Source organism: Remersonia thermophila, chromosome 3, assembly GCF_042764415.1.
Source record: "Remersonia thermophila strain ATCC 22073 chromosome 3, whole genome shotgun sequence".
NCBI lineage: Eukaryota > Fungi > Ascomycota > Sordariomycetes > Sordariales > Chaetomiaceae > Remersonia > Remersonia thermophila.
The window spans coordinates 61,320-88,971 of record NC_092219.1 but is presented as its reverse complement, the minus strand read 5'-3'; the positions used below and the strand labels follow the sequence as shown (position 1 = coordinate 88,971).

General features: G+C 57.5%; 8 protein-coding genes across 8 annotated transcripts; 4 read left to right on the top strand and 4 right to left on the bottom strand.

The window, feature by feature from the left end:
- Positions 1–392: 392 nt before the first annotated feature.
- Positions 393–2,727, bottom strand: VTJ83DRAFT_2839 (uncharacterized protein; the record flags this gene model as incomplete). Its single annotated transcript, XM_071009153.1, has 2 exons — positions 393–2,455; positions 2,517–2,727. 2 exons carry the CDS (start codon positions 2,725–2,727, stop codon positions 393–395), a joined length of 2,274 nt encoding a protein of 757 aa, XP_070866720.1.
- A 522-nt stretch (positions 2,728–3,249) lies between these two features.
- Positions 3,250–4,525, top strand: VTJ83DRAFT_2838 (uncharacterized protein; the record flags this gene model as incomplete). Its single annotated transcript, XM_071009152.1, has 3 exons — positions 3,250–3,412; positions 3,475–3,593; positions 3,656–4,525. 3 exons carry the CDS (start codon positions 3,250–3,252, stop codon positions 4,523–4,525), a joined length of 1,152 nt encoding a protein of 383 aa, XP_070866719.1.
- A 478-nt stretch (positions 4,526–5,003) lies between these two features.
- On the top strand, positions 5,004–7,511 carry VTJ83DRAFT_2837 (uncharacterized protein; the record flags this gene model as incomplete). Its single annotated transcript, XM_071009151.1, has 1 exon — positions 5,004–7,511. The coding sequence occupies one exon, from the start codon at positions 5,004–5,006 to the stop codon at positions 7,509–7,511; it is 2,508 nt and encodes an 835-aa protein (XP_070866718.1).
- Positions 7,512–7,702: 191 nt separating this feature from the next.
- Positions 7,703–9,064, bottom strand: VTJ83DRAFT_2836 (uncharacterized protein; the record flags this gene model as incomplete). The annotated part of the gene is made up of 1 exon (XM_071009150.1): positions 7,703–9,064. The coding sequence occupies one exon, from the start codon at positions 9,062–9,064 to the stop codon at positions 7,703–7,705; it is 1,362 nt and encodes a 453-aa protein (XP_070866717.1).
- Positions 9,065–10,927: 1,863 nt separating this feature from the next.
- On the top strand, positions 10,928–11,822 carry VTJ83DRAFT_2835 (uncharacterized protein; the record flags this gene model as incomplete). The annotated part of the gene is made up of 5 exons (XM_071009149.1): positions 10,928–11,052; positions 11,154–11,159; positions 11,252–11,318; positions 11,370–11,424; positions 11,518–11,822. The coding sequence occupies 5 exons, from the start codon at positions 10,928–10,930 to the stop codon at positions 11,820–11,822; spliced, it is 558 nt and encodes a 185-aa protein (XP_070866716.1).
- Positions 11,823–11,892: 70 nt separating this feature from the next.
- Positions 11,893–17,409, bottom strand: VTJ83DRAFT_2834 (uncharacterized protein; the record flags this gene model as incomplete). The annotated part of the gene is made up of 1 exon (XM_071009148.1): positions 11,893–17,409. One exon carries the CDS (start codon positions 17,407–17,409, stop codon positions 11,893–11,895), a length of 5,517 nt encoding a protein of 1,838 aa, XP_070866715.1.
- A 3,058-nt stretch (positions 17,410–20,467) lies between these two features.
- VTJ83DRAFT_2833 (uncharacterized protein) lies at positions 20,468–21,590 on the top strand (the record flags this gene model as incomplete). The annotated part of the gene is made up of 3 exons (XM_071009147.1): positions 20,468–20,851; positions 20,930–21,109; positions 21,180–21,590. The coding sequence occupies 3 exons, from the start codon at positions 20,468–20,470 to the stop codon at positions 21,588–21,590; spliced, it is 975 nt and encodes a 324-aa protein (XP_070866714.1).
- A 3,015-nt stretch (positions 21,591–24,605) lies between these two features.
- Positions 24,606–26,438, bottom strand: VTJ83DRAFT_2832 (uncharacterized protein; the record flags this gene model as incomplete). The annotated part of the gene is made up of 5 exons (XM_071009146.1): positions 24,606–24,800; positions 24,896–25,301; positions 25,391–26,066; positions 26,121–26,157; positions 26,217–26,438. The coding sequence occupies 5 exons, from the start codon at positions 26,436–26,438 to the stop codon at positions 24,606–24,608; spliced, it is 1,536 nt and encodes a 511-aa protein (XP_070866713.1).
- Between the last annotated feature and the right edge of the window lie 1,214 nt (positions 26,439–27,652).

Sequence of the window (27,652 nt, the reverse complement as noted above, 5' to 3'; positions counted from 1 at the left end):
GACATCACGAAGGCTAAGAGAAGAAAAAAGTGTGCAAAGTAGGATTTCCAGGGACACCCAACTCCCACCGAACCGCCTGAAGATAACACCATGAAAAGCCAAAATGAAAACGCAGGGACCGTACGAAGTCCGAGAACCCAAACCAACATGCTCCCAATCTCCATGACTCCATGCAATGCCATGTAATGCCACGCCAGCCAAATGCGCAAATTCAATGTGCGAAACGCGCTCCGGAAGCAGACCACAAATGAGAAGGTCGGCGGTCCAGGCGATGCCCGCAACCGATGCGAACCTGGAAACGAGACAAACCAAACAACAATCACAGCAACGGAGGGTAACCAGACACCAATATCGGATCCCTCCAGGCTTCCCTTGCCCCCCTCATTGCACTTTTAGCAAGTCACAACCAACCCCTCCCTCGCCCTCTCCACAGTCCTCCCCCCAATTCCCGGCAGCGCCTTCAATTCCTTGAGCGACCCGACCCGCCCTGCTCCCTCATCGCCGCCCTCGGCCCTCAGCGCCAGGATATCCACCAGATCCTGAGCCCGTTTCGCGCCGAAGCCGTGCAGGGAGCGGATGCGAGCCAAGTCGCGGGAGTTGACGATATCGAGGAGCGTTTGGGTGCGTGGCGATGGAGGGCCGGCGGGTTCGTCCTCGTCCTCGGCTTGCGAGAGACGAGCCTTGCTGCGAGCTCGATTGAGCTTCTTTTTCCGCTTGGACGGGGAGAGCATCGCGTCGTCTGCATCATCTTCGACGTCGGCCTCGGTTCCGTCGTAATCCGGGTCGTTATTGTCATCCCCTTCCTCCTCACCACGCTTGGCTGCCCTCCGCGCAGCTGCAGCCTTGGCCTCCTTCGCCGGGCTTCTCGGAGCCAAGGCACACGAGTCGCTGATCCCCAGCTTTGCCCTCAGCCGCTCAATCTTCCCCAGCAACTTTGGCTGACCCGGAAAGAAAGGTAGGGCGCTTTCGTAAAACCGCAGCGCAGCTTCCTCATCTCCGCGCTCCTTGGCATGTCGCGCCTGCAGCAGCAACCGCAAGCCCTCCGACCGGCCATCATTGCCGCCACGCGCCTGGACCTCACGCTCGATGCGCTGTTCCAGGGCCTCGAGGCGCCGTTGAACTTCTTCGCTGATGGCGGCTGCCTGCGTAGCGTTCGTGGTGGTGGTCTCGGTGTCAGGAGCGGTTGTGGTGGCGGCAACGCGAGACGCGAGGATCTCGGCAACCTTCTTCTCGACCATGGCTTCGATTTGGTCGGGGGTGAGAGTGATGGTCGGTTGCTGCGGCTGAGGCTTCAGAGGCTGCTGCTGGGCTTGCTGCGCAGGGCGAGGCAGGGATCGTTGCGTTGGACGAGCGAGCTTCGATGGGCGCGGCTGCGTCTCTACCGGCTCCGAGGGCCGTTTCGGTTGCAGCGGCTGCCGCGGTTGCGATGTGTTGGGCGCCGGGACGCTGGCGGGCTTCTTGTCGGCGTACACGGCAAACGCCTTGACAGGCTTGTCCTTGGCGGCGGCCTTCTCTGCCGCCTTGAGCGCCAGGGCAGTGCCAACGTGCGAGTTGTGGACGCTGTTGATCGGCCGAAGGGGCTGGCGCTGCATTTCGGCACCGCCCAAGCCCGAATTCGTCCGTGGCGGCTGCTTGTACACGATCTCGTTCTCAATCTCGCGCACCTCGATGCGCTTGGCCCTGGAACTAACATTCAGGCTGCTCAGCGTGTCGAGATGATAGCTGCGCATGGGGGCGAGGTTGAGGATCATGATGGTGATGCCGTTGTTCTGGCCAAGCGATAAGATGCGCGTCATCTTGGATTCCCGGTAAGGGATGCGCTTGTCCCCGCGCGAGATGGCGTCGATACACTGGCTGAGCACGAAGAGGCTTTTGTTGATGGCTGCAGATTCGATCAACCGCTCCTTGCCGTTGTCCGTCCGCCGGTTGTCCTCGGATCCCGCCAGGTCGATGGCTGACGCCATGCTCTCCCGGACCGCATCCCCAGTCGTCTGCGTCACCTTCACCCGGAGGATGGCGTGGCTGCGACTGCTGTGAGCATTGAGCTTCGTCGCCGCCGTGACCCTGTTGTTGTTGGCTTCGATATATAGCCGCTCAAAGTCCTTGAGATCCTGGCACAGCCGCTCCGACAGGCCCACGACGATCGTCTTGCCGTCTTTCTCGCGCAGCGGCAGCCCCGTGGGAGTGCGCTTCTCCGGCGGCTCGAGCAGGTCGTAGACCTTGTCATTGTAGATCTCGTAGTAGGAGAGGGCGACTGTCACCGAGGTGGCACCTTCTGTATCCTTCATGATCTTCTTCGCGCGCCGGAACACGTTGCTGAGCAGGCGGGGGATGACGCCGCGGTCGGCCAATTTCAGGCCACCGCGCATGGTGTGCGTCTTGCCGGTCCCTGTAACTCCATAGGCAAAGATTGTCACATCCAAGCCTTGGAACAGTGATTTGATGTGCGGGGCCACTGCGGCGTGTCAGCAATCACGAGAGTGGTGAGGAAAACAACAGACACAAGCAGCACGTGCCTTCTGCCGTGAAAATGTCCTCCTGAGAGGCAGACTGGTCGTAGACGCGGTTGAAGGCGAAGGAGAACTCCTCGGTCTCATTCTTTGGGCTCGGGATCTTGACGAGGGTCAGAGGGGCGCCCTCGGCCACGCGGTCGGCGCGTACAATGACATCGCGGTCGAGTTCCTTTTCCAGGAGCGGCCGGATACGGGCAACAACACGCACCGACATGGCGCATCAAGGAATGAGACACGAGGAGGAGGAGGAGGAGGAGCCGAAGATGAGAGGGGTGACGGGAGGAGGGGGCGGAGGGTCAATTGGGTGCAAAGGACAGTTCTGGAAAGCAATGGTCGCGTCAAAACTGCACCGCTTCACCCGACGCGGTGAGGTTGAACATGCTTCACCGCGCTAAGGCCAATTCAGGAACTGTCGAATCCAACATCACCCCAGCAACAACCCTGAGCCTAACGAAGTGAAAGTGGGTCCGGGCCCTGAACCCGCTGAAGCTCCAGTGGGTCGGCGCTGGGGTGCGGCTCCCAACGGCTCCAGGGCAAGTTCCGGGCGGGTCCTTCTGCAATTTTGTGGGTCTCATCTGCGTCCATTCCGGAAACTTGCGACTCCAAGATCCAAGATCCATCCGGATCAAAGCCCGCATTACCCAACCCAAAGACGGGAATGCGCCGCTGACCCCTCCACATTCCACCATCCTCCTGTCACTTGTGACCTTTTGTTTCCGGTGGTCCCCAATTTGCCATGACACTACGAGCCCCCTCGCTCTGGGCAATTCGCCCGGCGCGGTCTGGGTTCGTGTGCCGTCAATGCCGGTTCATCCAGCTCCGGGCATCCCCCACCACCACAGAGAGGCCCGCTGTCGACGCGTTCCGGGCATATCCAGGCGCTCAGAGGGATCCCGCAGGTATGTTACCCACAAGAGACGGTCCTGCTCCGGGCTTATAGCTGATCCTGAGTGCTGTCTAGATGCCCAGTTTGAGATCCTCGGCTCGCCCTACTCCCTCCTCTCCGTCACCCTGTCGGCCTCACAACGCCTCTACACCCGCCGCGGCACCCTGGTTTCGGTCGCCGGCCAGGTCGAAAATGTGCGTGCGCTACACCCCCAACCTCCCGTCCTCTCCCCCGCCCGGCTAACGAACCGTCCCAGGCGCAATCCACCCTTTCCCTCCTGTCTCCCCTCCGGCGAGGTCCCGTCGGCATACCCTTCCTCTACCAGCGCATCTCCTCCACCACCCCGATAACTGCTTTGATCGGCACCAAATCCCCCAACACCACCTTCTCCATCCTCCACCTTGACGGCACCACCGACTGGATCGTCGCCCAGCGAAACGCCCTCCTTGCCTGGACTGGCCACACCCTTTCCCCGACCCCACGTTTCCAACCCGGAATGCCCCTCGCCTATTGGGGTAACACCCACCTCACCGGCCGTGGACTCGCTGCCCTGGCCGCCCCAGGCCAGGTCTACGAGCTCAACCTCGCCGAAGGCGAAGAGATCGTGCTCCATCCGTCTCACGTCGTCGCCTACCCTGTCACGCGCAACCCGCCGCGGCCGTTCCGCTTCCGGAGCACAAAGCTGACCCCGCAGGTCCCGCGGGTGCCCGCCTCCATCACAGCTGCTGCCGGTCGCCTGATGCCTGAGAGGGTGGCCCGCTTCTGGAACGCCATGCGCGACACGAGCACGTTCAAGACGCTCGCACGTTTGCTCTACGGGCTACGCACGGCGGCAAGGAGGACAATATGGGGCGATAGGTTGTTCCTGCACTTCGAAGGGCCAATGACCGTGCTCATGTCTACGAGGGGTGTGAGGGTGAGAGATGTGCTGAGCAGAGAAGACGTAAATGAGATTGCGGATACGGAGGCGGGAGTGGTGCCCGCTGCGGTGAAGCTGGCCACGGAACCTAAAGAAAAGGAGGTCAAGAAGGTTGAGGAAAAGGTCACGATTCATGTGGCGGATGTGAAGGGGGATGGAAGGGTTACCTTTGAGGATGCCAAGGCTCTGAATGATTTTGTGAGGTGAGGATCCTCAACGCTAGCAATCGATGGACTGTGCTCGTTTTTAGACTGAGATGGCGGCCTTGGAGCCCAGCATCCAGCTCGTCCCTAGATCCTGCGAGATAAAGCTTCCGTCGCCGTCTCGGCCCAATTAGCTTGGTTGCACGCCAATCTTGGGTGTCGAAGCGATTAGCGATCTTGAACCCCGTGGCGTTGAAACCTGTGGCGTGTGAACACAAATGCGATGAACCGGGGCGTCAGGGGCTCGTTAGCGCGGCGTCGAGCCACAGCCTCAGACCCCATCGCCGGCTAAGCTATTATGACGTTGCACTCCTGCAACGGTATCTGAATCTCAACACTTGCTCCTCCAGCCGAGGTTCGCTGCACATGACACAATGCCATCAGACTCAACGTGAAAATCCGCAGTTCTATGGCCATCTGGCTTCCCGATGCCGCCGTCGTCTCCCTGAGCTCTGCTCATCCCAACGCACAATGGTATCACCATGGCCGTGCCTAAGCTCATACCCATCACCATCGCCATTCCGCTTATCATCGCGATCCTCATCGCCGTTGTGCCTCTCACGCCGATATCCTGGGTCGCCATCACCGTCACGCAAATAGCCCGCGGCGTGCGCCAACAACAGCAACTGTCTCACACCCTGACTGCCATTGGCCGCTGGATCGGCCTCAGCATCGTCTGGCCATGGGCCGCAGTAGGCGTGCTGCTTGTGATGGTCGGGGCGCAGATCCTCCTGGCACCGGTTGTGCTCTTGCATCACATACGAATTCTTGTGGATGATGTGATCTGGGCGGCGGGATGGTTGGGGGTTTCGACTCAATCATCGGCTCAGGCCGAACATGAATCAGCACCTAGTGACGAGGATGACATGCAGTCGGCTTGGGAAGACATCACCCCTCCGCCACCTTACCACTTCTCGCCTCTGCCGCGCACATCTCCGGCTACCATCCGCCTCCTGGCGCTCTACCCGGGTCCGTTGGACTCACCTTTGCGAGGTACCCTCACAACCGTCGCACTCCCCAGCGAGGGGAATCCAAAGTCATCGCGCATCTCATCGTATATCTACCTCTCCTACTCAACCTCCAGCCTTCCATCTGGCACCGCTCTTGCTTCTCCTCGATCGCCATCCACGCCATCCTCTTACTTCCCGAGGGGCAACGAAGAGCTTCTCCTCCTACACGACCCGACCACCACCGCCTCCAGCGCAGCCACGGGCCAACGTTCGCAACAATGGCGCACTCTCCCCATCCCAAGTTCTTGCGCTTCGTCCCTAAGAAGGCTCCGACACCTTCACTACAGCCAGTACGAACCGCGCGGTCAGCATATGCATTTCCCGAAACCCGCAGCAGGCCACTCCAGTCCCGCCTCCGCACCGCTTCTCACGGTGTGGGTCGCCGACGCGTGCGTCAATCGCGCGGATGCCGCAGAGAGAACCGCCCATTCTTTGGCCTTGAGGGAGCGGATCATCTCCGCCGCGGGAAACGTCGTGGCAGTGGTCGATGCGGACGCCGAGGAGAGGTTGGCCGAGTGTGGAGATGGGAGGGGCGGTGCAGCGGCGTTGGCTGTGCTGTTGGAGTGGGTGAAGGGGATCCCGGAAGAGGACGTTCGTCGCCGGCTGAGGGCCTGGTGGTGCAAGGAGATGGGGGTGAAGGGCGTAAACGGCGAGGATGTGGAGGACGAGACGGGGTTCGAGCCGGGGAGTTTGCTGCGCGGGCAGCTCACGCAGATGGCGGGCGTCCATCGCAGCGCGAGAATATATGCAGCGGCGGTCTCGATGGTTCCCGAAGGAATCCGGGCGGTGGCTAGGAAGCTTGCCGAGAGGTGTACCCCGGGGCTGTTGGTGAGGGCACCCGCTCTGAACAAATCCTGGCAAAGATGGCTCCGCGAAGCCAGGAAAGCATGCACGACGCTCAACCTCGAGGAGATCTACCTCTCCTGTCTACTCGGTCTCCGACATCCGAACGCCGTCTCGCCGCCCCCGCCGCCCCCTCCAGAAGACATCCCCGCTGCAGCCCGGGAGTTCTTCTCCCAGCCGTGGTTCCGACAACTCACCTCCTTGCTGGATGCAGGTCTTCCGGACCTCGCGCGGGTGCACTTCATCTGCCGTGGACAGGACATTGCTGGGGAGAGGGTGCTGTACCTGGCCTCGTTACTCGGCAGGCAAGCGACCCACGAAGAGCACCGGCTTGGCGAGGCATTCCGCCTGTTGCGACGGTCGACCCCACCAGGGAATCCAAGCGGATCTTGCCTGCTGGATATCTTGCTGGCTACCCGGACCTGGCAGACCGAGGATCCTAGGGACGCGGTGTTTTTATCGCTGAGACTGTCCGAGAGCCTGGACCGCGGCGCGTTAGCATCAGCTCGGACTGCTTGCAAGATCGACTGCCGAGCTCCCTTGGCCAAGGTGTACGCCGCGCTCTCTGCTCACTTGATCAAGAGTCACGGGCCAGGGCTTTTTCTCTCCTTGGTCAAGTCACCACCCGATATCAAGGGCCTGCCGTCGTGGGCGGCAGACTGGACAGCTCAGTGGCCCAACAAGCGAGCGCTGGCGGGGATGCCAGCAGATGCTTGTCGATTCAGAACGGCAGATGCGCGGGATGAGGTGATGGACTTTGAGCTGGATGAGGAGGGAAGCCCGGCCGTCATGGTGATTTCGCGGCGCAGGGTCGTGAGGGGGTTCTTCACTCGGACAGGCCACATGGACGGCGCAGAGAAGGTGATCATTGAGAACGTCCGCCAACTCGGCCGGGATGAGGTGTTGGTCGAGATGTATCCGGGACTGACGTTGCTGTTGAGGAGGGAGAAGGGGGATGGAGAGATGTTCAAGTTCCTCCGGGTTTGTCCCCATGCCCTATCGAGAGAGGGTGTTGAGAAGGTCGTGGGCGGTTGGAGCCGGGTGGTGGTTCACAGAGAAGATCCGGGGCGGCTTGAGCACGACGGATCGCCGCCCAGGGGATATCTGAGTTTACCAGGAGTGTACCGGATAGTATGAGACCATCCGTATTAAGACTCATGAAAAGAAAGCCGCGGGCCGGATTGGTAGCCCATTTCCTGGCTCTGTTTGATCTCACCCCCTTCCTAAGCTCAGTTCATAAGTTTGCTTCAGAGAATTGCCAAAACATCACGAATGGTGTCAATATTCGATTCGTTTGCCTGTGGCCCCGACGACCCTGACCAGTCCTCTCAAGTCTCGACACGTCTGACATGTTCCCAGCACTTCTTCATCCCCGATCCCATCGTCTCCCTCTCAACCTCCTCCATAGACGCCCATCGATACGAAGGACCCGGGCTCAGCGAAGAGGCGGGAGCGTTCCATTCGAACAACTGAACATGCATTGTGTGCTTGAGGTGGGAAAAGGGCCATACCACCTGGGCAATTTCGCCAAGGTGCTTGAGAGACTTCAGCCCAGCGCGTTTGCCGGTCCCGTCCGCGATCAGGCTCTTCACGAAGGAGGAAGCTGCTGATTTCCTAGTCTTCATGGCACTATTGTTAGACCCGGGCAATATACGGGTAGGAAGCTCCCACATCCCAGCCAGCAACCCCTCGTCGGGCCTGCGGTGGATCAAAAACCGCCCGTCGGAAGAGCGGATGGCGCAAACCACCATCTCTTCCTCTCTGACCGTCTTTGCAGGTTGTCGCCGGGGAAATCGTTTGGCGTGCTTGATGATGGTGTCTAAAACCTGGGGATCAGGGATGCCGGGTTCTGACGATTTGCGTCTGTCGGTTGTGGGCGCGGTAAAGAAGCGGGACCGCAGGCCCTCATTGCCTGCCGAGTCCTCGGCCTCAAACGGCACACACATGGTGCACGCATCTTCAATATCGCCAACCCCAGATCCATCCGCCTTACCAGCGAGCACCAAACCCTCCTGATATACGCGGCAAGTTGCCGTGACGGGACATTCCCCGCAGTTCGGATTTGGCGTGCAGACTGTACTCCCCAACTCCATCAACGCCTGCCCCCATAGTCCCGGACGCTCATTAACCTCCTCCTCCTCCTCTTCCCCATCCGCCGCCACGGCTTTTACCAACTCCTCTGCGGCCGCCCAAACAACCGCCCCATTCTTTGCGTCCTTATTCACATCCGCATACAGCCCCATTTGCCGGCTCATCACCCTCAACACATTCCCGTCTACCATCGGTGCCGGCTGGCCGAACACGATGGCCGCCACAGCCCCCGCCGTGTACCTCCCCACGCCCGGTAGCTTCATCAGCTCCTCCACGCTCCCAGGCAACACTGGCTCGGTGCCTTTCCCCTCCTCCCTCTCCGTCTTCTCCCAAACCTCGCGCGCCGCCAGCCAAACCCTCTTGGCGCGCTGGTAGTATCCCAGCCCGGCCCACTCGGCCAACACCTCGTTCTCGCTGGCCCTTGCGAGATGGCCTAGCGAAGGCCAGCGCTCCATCCAGCGGGTCCAACGCTCGGCAAGCGCGGGTGAAGCGCGGGTTTGCTGGAGCATCACCTCGGAGATCCAGACCTCGTAGGCGCGGCGGGCAAGGTCGCTGCGCGGCAAGGAGGCGGGAGGGACGAAGGGCTTGCGCCAGGGCATGGCCCGGCGGTGATAGTGGGTGGCGAACCATTGAAGGAGGGCGGCGCGGGAGGGTGGGGAGGTGAGGAGGAGAGGATCGTGGTAAGAAGATGGGTGGATGCGGGAGGGAAAGGAAACGGTGGAGATCGTGGGAGCTGATGTTGATGGCCCTGGAGGAGGAGAGGAGCGGGAGAGGGCCGGGCCGGAGCTGGTTTTGAGGCGTTTTGTCGGCCTGGTGCTGGATCTGCGCTTTTCTGAGGTCATCTTTGATGACGTGACACACAGTGTGGCCTAGGATCTCCCAAAGAAGTGCAGCGTGTCGTTCGGGGGCTTGCCCGCTCTGGATCTTGATCGCATCCGCGTCGGATCGCGTCCACGGGTGCCGTCCGCTGAATAGGACCCGCTTTTCCGACCGAAAAGTGTGGGTCTTATCCGCCATGCCCGACGTCTTAGCGCTCCGAAATCCAGTACCCGCAGCCGGGCCGGGCACCAGTCGACCCAACTTCAGAGACGACAAAAACCGCCTGAGATAAGCATAGGAGAGTGACGCCTACCGCCAAGGGCTATTGAGAAGATTACCCAGGGTAGTGTTATCCAGAAACTAGAAATTTACCCTAAGCTCGGAAAACAACACATCAGTAAGGTCAACCAGCGTACTGACCCGGTAATTACAACTCTTTGACCATCGACAGCTCAAACTGAACGGAAATGGGGCATGCAAACCCGATTTAAAAACAGCCCTCTATGTAAAAAAGTTGGTCCGTGGTGTGGTGGTTAGGAACTAGTTGGATAGAGTACGCGAGAGGATAGAAGCGTCAAAACAATGAGCTCCTCAGGAACCGGGAGTGCCTCCTCCTTCATTGCCTTTCGCCATAAGAATCATAGGTACATCTAAACCCAGCTTGTTCAGCAACCCTTACTACAGCCTCGGGGACACTCAGATGAGCAAGCTTCAATCTAGTCGTGAAACGAAAAGTAACAGGCAAGGAAGCTACTTGAGGATGAAAGTGTGATGGCCCGGACCTGTGAGAGTGCATACGGCGGAAAGGAGTGGTTGGAAGCTGTTATTCAAAAGAAGAAAACAACTATCTAATGTGCCTCTCCTGGAGGCTCCTTATATACACGATGGATGCCCAGAATGGCGGTCTGAGCAGGCAGAATGCCTGCTGGGGTTCAGGACCAGGGTATAAGTCCCCATAGATCCTGTCACACACCCCCCAGTTGTTCGTGATCAGCGAGCAACTGCCATAACAGGATCCTGAAAATCAAAGAAAAGAGAGAAATGCCGTCGTAGCTCTCGCGCCCTTTTTGGCGGGGTAGTTGGGAGTTGAATCCCTTTGTGGTGTGCCATAGGCTGTTTTGGACTTCGGGACGGGCCGCATCCGGCAATCCAAAGTCTCTGTGATTGGTCGACTTTCTGGGCCCTCGAAAGGTCGACTTGAAGGTCAACAAAGGAAATCATTCTTCTTCCGGAAATGTCAACAACAATCCGGTCGACCACAACATTCCAAAACCACAATAATAAAAGCGATCTTTCCGATCATCATGACCGCAGAAATGGCCTCCCCAGGTGCCATATCGATTTCCAGCTCTGTCAGTTTTTTCAGCACTGAGAGCATGTCGCCAAGCAGCCCAACGAACCAGGTCGCTGGTTTTCGTCGTTCAGAGTATGTTTTCGATCGCTCAAAACTGCTCTTCTCACCCCCCAATTGCGAGGGAGTGACCGACTGGTTCTCGTCGCGATTGTCTGCAGTTTTCTGACGCATCACAACAGTCGTCTAGCTTCCCGTGCCGCCGGGGGCGGTGGAAAACCTGCCAACGTGGGCAGTAATACCAGTTCGCCCGCGAAGTCGCCTTCTGGCGGCGCTGCAGCATCCTCTGGCGATGATCAGGACGCTGCAGTCACGCCGCGCAAAAGCAAGGTCAACCCCGCTGAGCTTCCGCTCCCCAAGCTCCCGCGGAGGCTTGAGGACGGCCGCAGGGTTCTCGGTCGGCGGATCGAGCCCTGTGTGGGTTGTCTCAAGTCGGCTCTGAAGCATGGCGACGGCTTGTGCTTGTCGGTCGTGGGTCAAACCCACTGCCATCGTTGCAAGACGGCGACGTCTTGTAGACTCGGGTAAGACTTCCTTCTTGTTGTTTTGAAGTCTCAGACGGCTGTTGTGGCAACCAGTGTTGCGTTCTCAGCTGATCCTCTTGATCGCGTATCAGACCCTCTTCACTGGCGCTTGCTGCTGCTTGGTACGTGCGATGCAAGCAAGCCGGCGCCTCCAAGAACGTGAGTTTGTCATCTCGGGGACCCGATCTGCAGGTTCTGACAAGTGTGCAGATCATCGATCGTGCCCGTCACGCGTACAAGGACCTGGAGGCCGGCATCGCTGAGGGTCGGTGGCCGGAGTCTCTCCCGGCTCTGAGGGAGAGTCTGAGGACTCTACCCCTCTATGTTGCTGACGGCGTTCTGGCGCCGCCTACCCCAGCTCAGTCCGGTCCCTCCACGCCATCCGGTACCCGCAAGCGTTCTCTGACGGTGACTTCCGCTCCTCCCGGCCCGGCTGGCAAGAAGAAGAAGGAGGATGAGTCTCCCCTTGCCAAGAAGACTAAGGACAAGGGTAAGGGCAAGGCGGTGGAGGAGGATAATGATAAGGATGAGGAGGAGGAGCTCTTGGAGCGTCTTCTGGCTGACGTGAAGGCCAAGGAGGATGCCAAGGCGAAGGAGAAGGAGGCGGAGGCTCGGAAGGCGCGTCTGCGCGCCGAGCTGAAGAAGCGTGGGTTGGATGTTTAGGTCATCGGTTTGTTGTGTTGGTTTCTGGCGCTCCGCGCCCTTGTTGTAGAGTCTCTGGGAGCAAGTCCCATCAATTGACCCTTTGTTCTGAGTCACCCCCCAGATCCTGCACCAGCTTGGTAGTGTCTTGAAGGTTGAGGAGCTTCCGAAAATGCTCAAAACGCTGTCGTGACAGATTCTTCGTCAATCCGTCAGCTGGCATCTGTGCCGTTTGAAGGTACTCGACACCAAAAGTGCCTTTTTCAACCTGCTCTCTTGCCCACATGTTGTGGATATCGACGTGCCTCAAAGAGGTGCTTATCCGTGTTCCATCTTCAACCACCAGTCTGATTGCATTGGTGTTGTCACAGTAGATCATCCACGGCTCTCCGAGGTCCAGAGCAATGTCCTCAAAGAGGCGTTGCAGCGCTATGGTTTCCTTGGCAGTGCTTGTGAGCGCTGTCAGTTCGGCTTCTGTGGATGAAGTAGTGACTGTCGACTGCCTTGCGGCCTTCCATACGATTACACCCCCGAAGAGCATCATCACGTAGCCCTGGGTGGACCTTCGAGTGTCGAGGCAATCGGCAAATGATGCGTCCCCTGCGATGAGGAGTGCTCGCGACTCGGTTTCCTCGCCAGTATACATGATCCCCAGATGCCTTGTTCCGTACAGGTAATGGACCACCTGATACGCCGCAAGGATGTGCTGGCGTGACGGATTTGTCAAGAAATGAGACAGCTTTGACGCAGCAAAAGCTACGTCTGGGCGAATCATGATGGCTGTGTAAAGTATCGAACCAACAAGCTCTTGGAAAAGCTTGATTTCGTCGCTTGAGGCGGTCCCCTCATGTTTAACAAGATCGCCGGGGGGAAGTGGAACATAAGGCGCGCGAACCGTGAGGTTGATGTCGAACCTCTTGGCTACCTTCTCGATGTATTGGTCGTGGACCAAGAACACCCGGCGCCTCGGACGGTCCCTGATGATTCTCACGCCCAGGAACCACTTCGCCTCTCCCTTCTCATGAAGCTCGTACTTGGCCTTGAGAGCATTCATGATACGGTTTGCCTCATCCGCATGGTCTCGATGGAAGAAGACAAGATAGTCGTCGACGTAGAACACGATGGTAACCTTGCGTTGGTCGTCGTAGAAAAGGCAAGGCTCTTCTTTGGAGGCTTTGAGGCCCAGTTTACGCAAGGTGGAGGAGAACTCTCGGTACCAGAGGAGAGGTGACTCTCGGAGTCCATAAAGGGCCCGCAGAAGTTGAACACACTTCCCTGGCTGCTTGTATCCTTCCGGGAGCTCACAGTACACCGGCGCTTCCAGGAGGGCATTCAAGAATGCCTGTTTAACATCGAACTGGTGGACCTCAAGGTCAAAGTGCGCAGCGATCGCCATCATGAGGCGAAATGTGCGAGCGGCGAGGGTGGCGGCGTAGGTCGTCTCAAGGGTGCTCTGGCGTTGTAGATCGCCTCTGACGCAAATGCGTGCCTTTGCTTTCTCGACATAACCATGCTCGTCGAACTTGTACGTGAACACCCACTTGAGAGGCAAGGGACGTCCTTTGGCCTCTGCGCGGCAGATGATACGCCAAGTCTTCCGGTTGACGAGATTCCTGATCTCCTCGTCGCAAGCTTCCAGGAACAGGTATTTGAACTTGTGGTTCTCGATATCTCGAAAGCGCTGAGGTGCCTTGGCATTGGCCAGTTCTGAGAAATGTATTCTCGGCATCTCAGGAGCAGCACCCAAGCGTTTTGCGGACCTCTGGTTCACGGCCGCTGCCACCACGCAGTGGATGGTGCGAGTTTGAGGGCTGTCACCCTCATGAATGGGATTGTCTGGGAAAAAGGTTGTGTAGAAGCTCTCCCAGTGTCTCTGATTCGGCAGATATATGCCATCGTCTCGATACATCCCGAGTGCGAATCCGACAAGTCTGTGCTCATCGTCATCGTCTTCACCCTCAGGCCCCTGACCTCTCTGCCGTCTGCTCTGACGCACGGCAGGCCCATATACCTTCCTGACGTACTTGCGCTTGATACGGGCTGGATCAGGGTCTTGTCTTTCTGTGGTCTGCTGTCTTGTTGCAGCATCCACGGTGTGATGAGCGCTCTGCGACGGTCTATAAATGCCGTCTGCCGGCTGCAGAGGCTCCTCCTCAACTGTGAGGAGTCCCACGGTATCATCATCGTGGGGGCCCAACAGGGGCGTACCAAGCTCCACGGTCCTGTCAGCGGGATGCTGGTCTTCAGCTGTCATGCCCTCGCGATAGGCATCGCTGGTATGAGGTTCAATGTCTGTGACCCCGCCAAGTCCTGCATGAGGCGATGGAGGACTGACAGACGGCCTTGGGGTCGGGAGTCCAGTTGCAGGCGATCCTGCTTTTGACAGCTCAGTAGGGGCATCCGCGGGAGGTGCACTCTCTGCCTGCACTCCCACCCCCGAGTCCTGACCCTCTGGCCGGTCAGAACTCGTCTCTGGCCTCTCAGAGGACACTGAGTGTTCTGGACTCTCAGGGTCAACATCGTCGGGCTCTCTTACTACACCAGCGTCCCGGTGCCCCGTGTCGGACTCAAGCAGCTCCACAACATCCCTTGTGATTTGGAGCGGTTGTGGGGATGCATGTTCCTCACCAGGTTCGTAGAAGAGCTTCTCATCGAAGATCACGTTCCGCGTGACAATGACCCTTTTGAGCTGAGGAACCCAAATCCGGTAGATGTTGGTTGCCTGGTACCCAACCAGGTAACCGATATGGGCTCTCTCGGTTGTCTTGAACAGCTTCCGGTGAGTGTTCGCCTCTCGTCGCTTATCGAGTGGGTATGCCCGGCATCCGTATGCGTACAGGTTGCCAAGGTGAGGCCTCAGATCTCGCGTGCGATCATCCACAAACTCGGGTTGGTACCAACGGAAGTATTGCCGAAACCACGAGTACAGTTTCTCGTTTGGTGATTTCCAGTCGTTGCGCTGTGAGGGCGTGATGTTGATCAGCCAGGCGGCCGCTTTCGTAGCTTCTGGCCACAGGTCGCGAGGCAGGCGGGCTCCGAGAAGCATGGCAAGCCCTCTTTCGATGATCTCACGTCCCACGCGCTCAGATCCTCCGTTGGCCTCCGAGGTATGGGTTGGGGTGAGTTCAAGATCGATCCCCAGGTTCTGAATCCAGACCTCATAATCCGTGTACCCCTTGATGCCGATGGTGCCAGTGTCGTTGTCCTGCCGGATCTTGCAGACTTTGAGGCCAAACTGTGTGTTGACCCACGACACAGTGTCTTTGATCTGTCTGGCCACGGCATGCAGCGACTTGGTTGTCAGAGTTTTTGCGATCACTCTCCCACTCCACTCGTCTCTGATCACAAGCAGCCATTTTGAACCATCAAACCCAGGATCAAACTCGAAGAGGTCCCAAGTGATCCTCCAGAAGGGTCTTATGGCGCGGTTCTCAGAGGGTCGGCGTGAGATGACTCGAGTGGCGTGTGCCCGTGCACAACTCTCACACTCCTTTCTTGGGATGCCATCCACTTTGTACCGAACTCCTCTGGCTGCAGAGACGAGTCTTCGCATTGCTTCGGGCCCTGCGTGTCCCACGCGCAGGTGCCACAGGCGCTCCGTATCCTCTCTCTCAGGAAGTGGCTCTTTCGATCGGGCGGCCAAACGGGTCTTGATAGCGGCGAGAGACATGGTCACGGTGTGCTCAGGCGGAGGAACCCTCGAGTAAGCAGAACGAACGTTGTATTCGAGGAATACCAAATTATGCTTGCGGACCAACTGTCTCATCACCAGACTGCGCTCCATAGGGCCGTAACGAAGGGTTCCGTCCCACCCGCAATACCAGAGGCCTGCCCGCTCAAGAGCCACCTCTGACACAATGTTGACGTGGAACCCGTCAATGAAGACCGCATCTTCCAGAATCAGGTCCTCAGTGTTGGGACCTCTGTTACCGTTCAGCACATTCCTGAGCCTCCATCGCCCACGGGCTTGTACTTGGAAAAAGGTCGTGCCCGCCCCCACACAGTCGTCTGGGTCATCGACTTCGTGCCAGGATCCAGGCTCAAATCGTGACTTGTCGTTGACGATGTGGACTGCTCCGCAGTTATCCAGAAGGATGGAATTGTGAAGCGGGTGATGGTCGGTGACAAATGTGGTGTGGATGCCGGGGGGAAGCTGAATTCTTGCCCACAGGTCGTAGGGGATCACCGCTTTGACGAGAGGCCCCGTAAAGTCTTTGTCATCATCGAGTTTCAACTTGACTCCGACCGAACCAGGAAAGGGTTCTTCGCTGCCCGGTCCTAGTAGTAGGCGCGGTGCTCCGGGACCAGGGAGTCTCATCCCTCGAGCTTGCAACTCGTCTCTGAGGTCCGCCCATTGAGGCTTCATAAGGTCGTCGAGGATGCGTTGGCGTGGGCCCTGGGATATCACACCGCCTCTCTCGCTTTTGCCAGTTATGGCAGCTTTGAGATTAAGGCACTTGATCGGTGTCCAATAGTGTCGTTCGAGGATTCCGCATGGGCAGTCATAGTGAACCTTCGGCGTTCGGTTTGCTTTCCCATTTTGATTGTTGGACTGGTTGTGGCCTCGGTCACCGCCTTTTCTGCCACCATTCCCGCCTTTTCCTCGTCCATGGCCACCCCCTGACCCAGAAGGCTTGCCTTTGCCGTCACCGCCATTTTTCTTGTCAGACCCTTGTTTTGACAGGTCTTGCTGGTCAGATGACTGCCCACGTCCTCCGAAAGTGGCGTGAACATGCGGTGAGATGCGTGCCCCGGCTCCGTTCTGGAGGAGAAATCGGTGTAGCTGGTCCGCATACACCTCCACAGTTTCCTCAGGGTCGCCTCGGATGACTCTGTCGGCTAGGAACATGTGCTTGGTGTAGGCCCATCCTGGGGCGATGCGCTTCTGAACAGCATTCAGGAAGGCCGTAATAGCTGGGAGACCGACTGCATCGGTGACTCCGTTTGCGAGTGCGTCGTGATACTCGCGGCGGAAGTCCATGATCCACTCGAGAGGGTCCATAGCTGTTTCGGCTCTGTCGAGGACGTTAAGGAAGGCCTTGCGAGACGCCTCCATCCTCACCGCCTGAGTGGGAACAATTTGGGCTTCCAGAACACGCAGGACGTTGCAGCAGATCTGTGGCTGTCTCATCGACGTGAGGAGGTTGAGGGCGTTTTCGAGCAGATCCTTCCGAACGGTGTTAAGGATGAGATGGTACACCGCGTTGTGAGCCTTCCTCCAGTCGTTCGAGTCGTCTTGCGGGGTCTTCAGGAAGTGCCGGAGGAGGTTCTGCTCGTGCACGTAGTCCACGTCGGACTTGAGGGGTTCTCCTGGTTTTTCCGGTTCAGGGCCCCTTTCCTCCGGATTGGCGTTCTGCCAGTCCCGAAGCTCTCGCTGGTATTGAATCCTGAGCTGCTGCTGGACCTCTGAGTAGGCGTCTGCGTAAGACGGCTCTTGGTTGTTGTTGAGGATCTTCAGAACCGTCTTAGCGTTTGCTTCTGGTCTGCAGATCTGCCATACGCCGTGGGTGCGAGCTTCGTTTCGGACGTAATCGAACCATCGTCCCCAGTCGCGGAAGGTCTCCAGCCGTACGACGCCGAGAGTGTGATCCTTGAGGACTAAGTCCATCTTGCCGAGGAAGGTGCTTTGACAGTTGGCGACGGGTTTTGAGAGAGAGAGGAGAAAATGAACGAGCTGAGCGCCTTGAAGATTGATTTAAGGGCTCATAACAAGAAGGGGAGGTTCTCTTTCTGCGTAGCAGGAAGGCACCGGGCTCATAACTGTGATGGCCCGGACCTGTGAGAGTGCATACGGCGGAAAGGAGTGGTTGGAAGCTGTTATTCAAAAGAAGAAAACAACTATCTAATGTGCCTCTCCTGGAGGCTCCTTATATACACGATGGATGCCCAGAATGGCGGTCTGAGCAGGCAGAATGCCTGCTGGGGTTCAGGACCAGGGTATAAGTCCCCATAGATCCTGTCACAGAAAGGCAAATCCAGGTTGACAAAGGCGCTGGCAAAGAGCTGTACCCTGCTTCGCCTGTCTACCTAGATACCTAGAGTATATCTCCACCAACCCCGTTGCTACATCATCAACACCCAAATCAAGCACAGCATTTTCCTCGCTCGCGCAGGCATCGCCGGGATCGCCCTTCTCGGCTCAACAGGCGAGGCGGTGCACCTGTCATGGGCGGGTCGCGCAGCCATCGTGGCCGGTGTCCGCGGGGCCCTGGACGGCGCGGGCTTCAAGGGCTACTCACTCATGGCGGGCGTCTTGACCAACGGCGACCTAACTGAGGTGCTGACCTCGCTTGACCACTATGCACGTGCTGGAGCCCGGCGGGGGTTGGTGCTCGTCCCGGGATACTTTGGTTCGGCCGCGCAGCCGGAGGGCCTCGCTGCCTGGCTCACTGCTGTTGCGGACCGCAGTCCGATTCCGAGCCTGGTGTTTAACTATCTCGGGATCACCAACGGCGTGGAGATCCTGCCGGAGACATATCGGAGGCTAGCCAAGCATCCCAGGATTGTGAGGCGCAAGATGTGGGTGGTATTGGGTGTCTGAGAACGGGCTAATCATCTGCCAACACAGGATCGGTGTTAGGTCCCATGAGAACTGTCTCGCTCCATGTGCAGCTCTCGCTTGACCCAGAGATTGATCACGACAGGCTCCGCGTGTACAGGGGGATCGCCAACCATCTTGGACCCGTTGTTGCCTTCGGCGCGGCAGGTGTTATTGATGGCATGGCGGACTTTTACCCCAGAACGGTAGTGCGACTCATGAACGTGATGCTCAACGGCGAGCCGACGCCCGAGGAAAGAACAGAAACCCGCCGGCTGCAGTTTGCAGTTCGCCAGGGTGAGGAATTCGTCATACGGTACGGCGTGCTGAGAATCAAGGAGGCTTGTTTCCAGGTAGCTGGATACAGCAATCTCGAGGGTGGACGACTACCCCTGAAGGGGAAGCTGCCCGAGGGCGCATAGGAGGGGGCAAGATCATTTTCTTAAGGGGATTGGAAAGGCTGAAGCATCACGGTAGAGCATGCATACTGGTGACATGGTGTTGCTAGACAGTAGCCGTTAGAATATACCAGGTAGTTGGGTTCCTAAGTGGCTCGCTTGCTAATCACTTCCCTGGAGCGAGGGTATTACCTGATACATCAGGAAGAGAACCTAGGGAAGACACAGGCCGCCATTGTCTCCAAATAACTCATGGTTCCATGGGTCTGAATGAGTCCTAGAGTTGAGTTTCACAATGAACAATTCGCGCGTCTGTCTTGAATGGTGGTTCCTTTATCAACTTCTCCCTTGGTTCCCCTTGTCTCCTTTTGCCCGAGCGACGAGAGCAGGATGAGGGTCCTTTGCTTCGCGAACAACAATGGACTCTTCCCACCCAAATCCACAACCATCTAGAAGCCTGAGCGCGATGGCCGCCAGCAATCCGGTGATTCTTCATTGGCAAACTGTTCAACCTCCCAGCTGGATATGAAGAGTACGCGTCAGGCCGCAAATCCCCGGTCAAGCGCCGGGTGATGGTGGCGTTTCTAGCGCTCCACCAAACCGTTTTAATTCTCGGAGGCTCAGCCGAAGCCCGTGACAGCACAGCCGATGGCACGCTCCATAGCATTGGGCGTTGGGTGCCGAGTTCAGGCTAAAGGCTAAATTGCAAGTCTCGGATATCCGGCGGCCGTTGAGCCTCCCTACCCCAGGCGACACTCCATCCCCCGCATTCTGGTGCCGAGCCGGGTACCGGGACCAGGGGGCAACAGAGTTTCGGTTCGGGCATGTCACCTGCAGCTGACTTCTTCAAACCCGCAGAAAAAAGGACAAGACTTGCCTTTCAGCAATCGATGAGCACAATCGCCAACAAGCTCAAAATCCCAGCGAAGTTGAAAGGTACGGGTCATCTGGTTGTGATGCACGTACTATAACATCATCTCATTGTGGCCCTAGATTCAGGGGACCCCGGTCATCCCGGAGCCACCTACGTCCCAGATCTTCCAGGGGCACGGAGGTGCCGGAGGACAACGACCATGCACCATGCCCGGGTCCGGGAGAAACGCATGACGACGGACTGCCACGCCCTTGGACTCTGGATAATTTCCACCAATTCCAGCAACCCATCGCTATGCGCCACAGCGCTCATTCGGGACTAAAATAGTGGGATCGCTGCGATGCTTGAGCCGCTCCACCTTGGATGGCGGCTCCTCCGGGCTTCTGGAAGCCTCGGAAAACTCACCGGGGAGTGACGCCGCTTGGCCCGAGGCCTGCGGCGGTCCACTTGTGTCCTGTACACGAGGGTACGTACCTGAGTCCCTACACGTAAGTACACTAGCGTCCATACTCCCCGCCGGTTGATGACTCCAGCCTGTTGTGGTGGTTAACCAGCGGAGGAGAGGAATGCAACGGTGCGGGAGCCCCAGTCAGGCGCTACGGGGGGTAGCACCTCTCATGCGCTCCACATTATGAAGCGTCTGGGGATGGCGGTTTTGCTACCATCAGGTGATACGACGTTGGGCCGGTGACATGGGCGCCGAGCAGGATAAAGATTTGAGGACGGCCCTCTCTCTGCCCCCATCTACGGTTACTGCTGCCTCTTCCTCGCCGTGAGCCCACGCCGTCAAACATCAGCTCAGCAGATACCCGAGGATCCCACCACCCCCCTGACACAATACCCCCTTCAAAACAAGATGTGGCCCACTCCCAAGGTCGCCTTCCTCCTCCTCGCGGCGCACTCGCTGCTCGTCAGCGGCTCGCCCGTTGACGCTGAGGCCCTCGACGCCGCCCTGGCCGCCCGCCAGTCCTGCCCCGAGATCCACATCTTCGGCGCCCGCGAGACGACCACGCCCCCCGGCTATGGCAGCGCCGGCAGGGTTGTTGACATGATTAAGGCCGCCTTCCCCGGCGCCACCTCCGAGGCCATCACCTACCCGGCCTGCGGCGGCCAAGGCAACTGCGGCGGCATTCAGTATGGCGACTCGGCCCGTCAGGGTACCAGCGCTGTGGCCCAGGCCGTCAACAGCTTCCACCAGAGGTGTCCCAACACCAAGCTCGTCCTCGTGGGCTACTCGCAGGTGGGTTATGCCGGCCCCTGAGTGGATTGCTTTGGAATGTTCGATGGCATCGGACGCTAACGGGGGGTGTCTTACTAGGGTGGTCAAATTATGGACAACGCTGTGTGCGGTGGTCCCGACTCCGGCTCGGGCATCACCACCACCGCTTCCCCCATCAACGCCTCGGCTCACAATCAGATCAAGGCCGTCATCCTGATGGGTTCCCCTCGCTACGTCGCGGGTCTGTCCTACAATGTCGGCACCTGCACGGCCCAGGGCGTAAGTCACCACGTTACCGCCATTCCAAGTCCCTTCCGTCGCCGATAATGATGCTGATTCGTTGTTCCAGTTCGCCGCTCGCAACCGTGGCTACGTCTGCGCCACCAATTCGGCCTCCAAGATCCAGAACTACTGCGACAGGCAGGACCCCTACTGCTGCACGGGCAACGACGGCAACCATCACCAGCAGTATGGCACCATCTACGGCCAGCAGGCGCTCAACTTCGTGCGCGCCCGCCTTACCGAGAGCGGCGGCGGCACGACCCCGACCCAGCCTACCAACCCCCCGACCCAGCCGACTCCGCCGCCCACCCAACCCACTCAGCCCACCACCCCCCCCGGCAACGGCGGCGGCAACGGAGGCGGCAACTGCTCGCCCCTCTGGGGCCAGTGCGGCGGCCAGGGCTGGAACGGGCCGACGTGCTGCAGCCAGGGCACCTGCAGGGCGCAGAACCAGTGGTACTCGCAGTGCTTGAACTAAGAAGAGGCGGGTAGGATGGGAGAGCGAAAAGAAGAGAAGTGTGAGGTTTCGCGTCTCGTGGCATGGGACGAGCCGCGGTTTTCATGTACATACATTGCTTTGATCGCTGTGAATACAATTTCCCAACAATGATGCGTCATGTCATGCCTAGATCAGTGTTTTGGCGTTTGGCGTGTGTTGGGGGATTGGATACGAGGCCATGTGAGAAGGCTTCGGCTTCGCTGTCGATGATACAGTCACATCACAGAGCAATATCATCACGGTGAACACAAGGTAGTAAGCGCATTCCGATGCGTAGAGGTAATTCATCTCAAGAGAGCCTCATTTCCATGTCTCCGTTAGGTGCTGCAACGAATATCACCTTTCCCGTTGCTCAACGTCCCGCACAATGTTTAGGCCCGCATCAGCAGGCAGGCGAAGACGGAAGTGTGCTTCGAGGTGCTGTCATGCCCATTTCACCCAGCCACAAACCAGAGTTCTCCAGCAGCCGAGCTTTCAAGCGACGGTGCAGCCTTCAAACATCACCAGCATCCGCCCCATTGGAAGCCTCGTTGGCGTCGCCCTGATTCTGGGCAGCCCGCTCCTGTTTCTCCTTCTCAACGTCATCGGCGTCATCCTCAGACTTCTCCATGGCCTCATGCTTGACCTGGTCGCCGCCATTCGGCGTAGCCGGGGTAGCCGGAGCCGAAACCTGAGCTGCAGCAGCCTTCTTTCCGCGCGGGGTCCGGGGCTTCTTGGGAGTCGCGGGGTTGCTGTTGGTCGTTGCCGCCGCCTTCTTGGTGGTACGGGGGCGCTTGGTCGGCGACGGATTGTCATCCACCTCCTGCTGCTCCGTATTCTCACCGCCATGGCTGTTATGGGCGGCAGTGGCCGGCTCGCCGGTCTCGCCGGTCTCCCCGGACTCAGCGCGCATCTTGGCCTCATGCTCGGCAAACTTCTTCTTGATGGCGCCCCACGCGTTGCTCACCGAGCGATGGTTCTGGAGCTCCAGGCGCTCGGCAACCTTTTGCAGATCAATGGAAGCACCAAGGTCCTGGGAACATGAGGGAGCTGGTCAGCGATCGGCAGGGGCTCCGTCGGAGGAAAGTAGGAACAGATGAGAATATATTGTCTTGTTGACCAACAGAATAGACAACCGAGGCAGCGGAATGAAATGGGACGAGAAGAATACGCACCTGGCCAAAGCCCTTGATAGTAAGAAGGCAATGGATCAGGACGACTTGCTCACGTGGGGTGAAGATGGCGTCCACATAGGCCTTGGCGTCCGAGACCTTATCGGGAGTGCCCGGTTGGGCGTTCTTGCGAGGGGGCATGTTGGCTGATTGTTGGTCTAGTGAAGGATGCGTCGAATCTGGTGTCAGCGGAATCAAAGCTGGAGAGGATTGTGGAAGAGATAAAAGGTAGTAAGCGGGATTAAATTCTGGAAACCACGCGACTTCGATAGTGTGGCGAAGAAGAAGAAGAATGGAAATTGAGAAAAGCAGAGTGTGAAGACGATCGCTTCTGCGAGCTTGAGGTTCAGAACGCAAGCTTCAAGGCTGGCTGAGGAGGAATCTCGTCGGATTCTCCAAGCTTGTGTGAAGCCAAAAACCCCCTTACCTGAAGGCAACGCAAGGAGTAGATCCGGAAGATTCCGAGTGCTTTGGAGTACAACCCCTCTGGTGAGTGATGTGAAGGAAATTTTGCAATCGTCGTAGAGGAAAGGACATGGAGGGTCAGGAGGAGGGAGAGAAATGATTGGAGAGGAATAAGTGGTAGGTGAAAGGAGGAAACAGAAGCAGACGGTGGGAAGAAAGAAGAGGAGGATAGAGGGACAAGGGCAGAGGATCTTGCACTCACACTGGCAGAGGCTTCGATGGCAACAATAAAGCTGATAGGGAAAATCTGTGGGATTGAGGGTGAAGGGGAGAGAGGTTGCTGTGTCGGATTTTATCGCTGCCCTTGAGATCTCGTGGAACTTGGCTGACAGAAATTCTGGATCGCAAAAAGAAAACTCAAATCCACCTCGAATTTTCTCGCCATCCTGAACTCGCCCATTCGGACACCTGTGCTGCGAACTCTTGTCGCAGATATGTCCATGGATCACATGGTCAACCCTACAGAGAGGAATCAATCAACTGAAAGGGCGTGTGCGCCAGTATACATAGTTTCCTCGGTAATCCATCCTACATCATACAACTAATTAGACCAGGAAGAAGCACCACATTGCTCTGACTGAATGCTGATCTTATTAACCACGACGGTCTGTCGGGTTTTGGCAACATAATGGAACCCGTAAATGTTGTAGAAACAATATTAGGCTTAAAGGCGTTTGGTCTTGACATGGTACACACACCAGCGGAAAGTACTATAAGAAAGTGCCTTCAATACTTGGCCTCTTTATAGATTAAGACGGTTCGAGAATCTTAATCTCATATCTAGGGTTCAGTATATTCCTACATTCATCAAGCATATGCCAGAACGATGTAAGCAAGCAGAAGCAACAGCGTGATCAAACCGCCATGCTGGCCGACTCCCAGCCCGGAATGCATGCTCTTCCTGAAGATCTATAGCCGAGGATACATAGAAGACCTTGACCAAAATATCTTAATAACCCACACTACTATCCTGCTGGTGTTGGTTGGGGGTTTTACAACCCATAAAGAAACAAGAACAAAGGTGTCAAAGCAAAACGTGGCTGAACGGTGTCGCATTATAATGAGAATCTGAATCACCATATAATACCGTTTTCTAGGACGTTTGTTCTTGAATTGTCAACTCTACATATCAATACAGTTGTGGTTGAAAGAGTCGCTGGTGGCCAACAGTGCTTAAATGGAGCTTGAACGCTGATCACAACGCCTACGTCAAAAAGTCCCGGCCGAAACTGATGCGTCCACTTTATCCAAAACTCACTGAAAGAATTCGGAGGGATCCCTCCTCCCCTTCCTTTCCACCACCAACCAAATCGCGCCTTTCATCTTCTAGACCGAACAAGCCAGCTTTCCCTAGCCCCAACTCTCGCCCGATCCTAGTCTACTCCGCACGCTTGAAAAGCAGCTCCTTTGTCGGGTCGGGAACGCTTTGAATGCCAAAGACCAGGTTCGGGTATCTCTCAGTCACTCCCTCGGACAGGCGCATATCGTAATTCAGGATAAAGTTGGCGACGATCATCTTGATCTCGTTGGCGGCAAAGAAGCGGCCGGGACAAGCATGGCGGCCCCATCCGAACTGTGGAACGCGGAGGAGTCAGTATCGTCAGCGATCATGGACGTATCCCGGGGGATCGTCCCAGGAACCTCTAAAGAGGGATAAAATAAACATACCGTCATGACTCCCGGGTTCACCGAAACGAACTGGTTCTGCGCCGCCACCTCCACCTCCCCCTTGGCCCTCGCCTGCTCCCTCAGGCGCGAAAACCGCCATGGGTCAAACACCTCGGGGTTCTCAAATACCTCGGGGTCGTTGCTGATGGCGGCGGCCGGGACCTCGATGAGCACACCCGCAGGGATGACCTGGCCGTTGGACAGCTGGAAGGGCTTATTGACCTTGCGCTGGAAGCTGACGGCGCCGAGAGGGTATGCACGCATGGTTTCCTTGATGAAGCTGTCAAGCTTCTTCATGGATTGGAGGGCGGCAGTGGTGAAGACGCCATTGTGTTCCGCAAGGATGGTCCTGATTTCGGCGCGGATCTCGGCGGTGTATTGAGGGTAAGCGGCGAGCGAGTAGAAGCTATAGAAAGGGTTGAGATGAATCGTTAGAATCTAGCGGTTCGTTGAAAAGGGAGCGGAAGCAAGGCCGAGGGTCGGCGTGACACGTACACATTGGTCGCGGTTGTTGTCGTGGTGTGGATGGCCGCAAACGATAGGGCCAGCTGTAGCCTCGCCAGCTCTTCGGTCGAGTACTGCTTGAACTTGGATTGGTTATCCATGAGCCACTGAAGCATGTCGTTCGGCTTCTCGTGGTCGCCCATCTTTTGCCGGGCAGCCACAACGGGGCGCATGAAGCGATCGGCCTTGACCAGGCGCTCCTGAAGGGCTTTCACCTCAGGCAACCGGTGAGCCACGAATGGGCGCATCCAACTCCGGACCTTGTCGACGGCGTTGCGGGCCTCCATCAGCTCGACCGTGTAGTTGATGGCGGCATCCAGGTACTCTTCGGAGCGGCTCAGCTCGGTGCCAATGAAGACACGACCGGACACGAGGGCGACGATGCGCAGCAGCTTCTGGTTGATGTTGATCGAGGTCCAGTCGTCACAAGGGGGCATCTCCTTGCGGACGGAATCGTCAACCTCCTCCGAGATGGCGGGATTGAGGCGCACGAGCGCAGGCGTCAGGCTGGTCTTGACAACGTGCGGGATCAGGGTGTTGCCCGTGGGCAGCTCCGTGTACTTGGCGTGCATGGTCTGGGCGATGGCATCGTCGAAGCTGACCACGTCGTCGGGCAGTTTGCGGAGCTCTTCGAGATACTTAGCAGGGACGACAATGACGGTGAACTCTTTCGCAACGTCAGCGCATCGTCTTAACTTCCATGGGATTTTGAACCACTAACTGTTGGAGGTGACAATTCTCCAGACGCTGTCCTTGAACTGCGAAACCGTTAATCTTGTGGAACTACCCAGCCCGGCAACCACAATGATGCACCCACCTTCTTGTAGCCCTCGAGGTAGAGGGCGCTGGCGTTGACGAAATAGGTTTGCCTGCGCTTCTCATCGCTCCCAAGCTCCTGGCCCACAAGAGGAATGCCGGCCAGAGATGTCCGGTTCAAGACATGCTGGGCTAGAAAAACCACCAGGACGGCGGCCAATGTTGAAACAACAAGAGGCAGCCGGCCCTGGAGGGCGTCGAGGGCATCGAGTATAGCAGGCATTGTACAACCGCTGGGAGTGTGGTACAGTACGTGCTCCCAATGCCAGCGTCCAAGGTGGGAGAGGGAAGGCAACGATTGGAAACAACCAGACGATCAGAACAGAACCTCTGGACGGGCACGGTTCCCGGAGTTCTATATAAACCCGAAGCTCCGGGATTCTTTCGCAGTGTGCCATCATGCAAGCATTGTTCCGGTATAACTAATTCCGTACCGTGTTCAATGAGACATGGGGAACCGGGTGGGTCGGTCTTCGACCGGGGATGAAACGACTGCGGGCGCAAGAGATCCGGATGCACATCTCCTTCGCCGCCGAAACTTTGCCGCTCGTTACATTAGTCAACCTACGCGAGCCGCCAGAGCGCTAGGTTGCTGCTTGTTCGCTTCCTGATGACTTGGGCCGAGCAAAGCCGGGGAGGCGATGAGGCTCGTGCTGGCTGCAAGGAAGAGACGGCACGATCTGCCAACCTTGAAGAGCCAAGGAGCAAATGGTTCATGGCGCGGCAGAGAGTTTGCCAAGCGGGGTGAGAGATGTGAGAGAGCAGATGAAGACCAGGATACGACGAGGATGAAACGCTGGGAAGGATGAGGAGAGACTGCAATGTAACTCATCAGCAAGCACCTATGCTGGTGACGTTGGAAGGCCAACGGCCGTTGCAAAGCAGGTACAATCTATGTGTTGGTCTCGAGGCAACCTCTCGAAAGAAGCTGGAGCGAAAACGTTCCATTTGACTGCATGTCAAATCCCAAAAGGACCTATCCAGGCGGTGGGATATGACGGGAGAGGGACTTGTGGATGCTGATCACGTCCTGCCGGGAGATGTGGCTCTTCAAAGAAGCAATCAGTTTGCCAACCTGCCCTGGAAGCGGGTGCCTGGAGGTCCCAGGTTGCCAAGTCGCATCGAAAGAGTCGAGTGGAAACAGGAAACGAAAAGTAAAGAAACGGAAAGCGCATGGTATACGGTATAGCAAGGTAGGAAGGCGGAAAGGCGGAAGGCGGTTTAGTGGACGGTTGATCCTAGGCACATGTTCCAACTCTGCTGCGTTCCAGTCGCTTTCGTTTCGCGTCACCATTGGTTGACGAACCCGCCTAATGATCTTGTTCCCACGCAATCTTGGCGAGACAAAAAGAAAGTGTGCAGATGAGAGATTGGACGTTTGAGATGCCACCGAGGTGTATGTACTGCAGCGCAGAGCAGTACGTAGGTACCTATTGT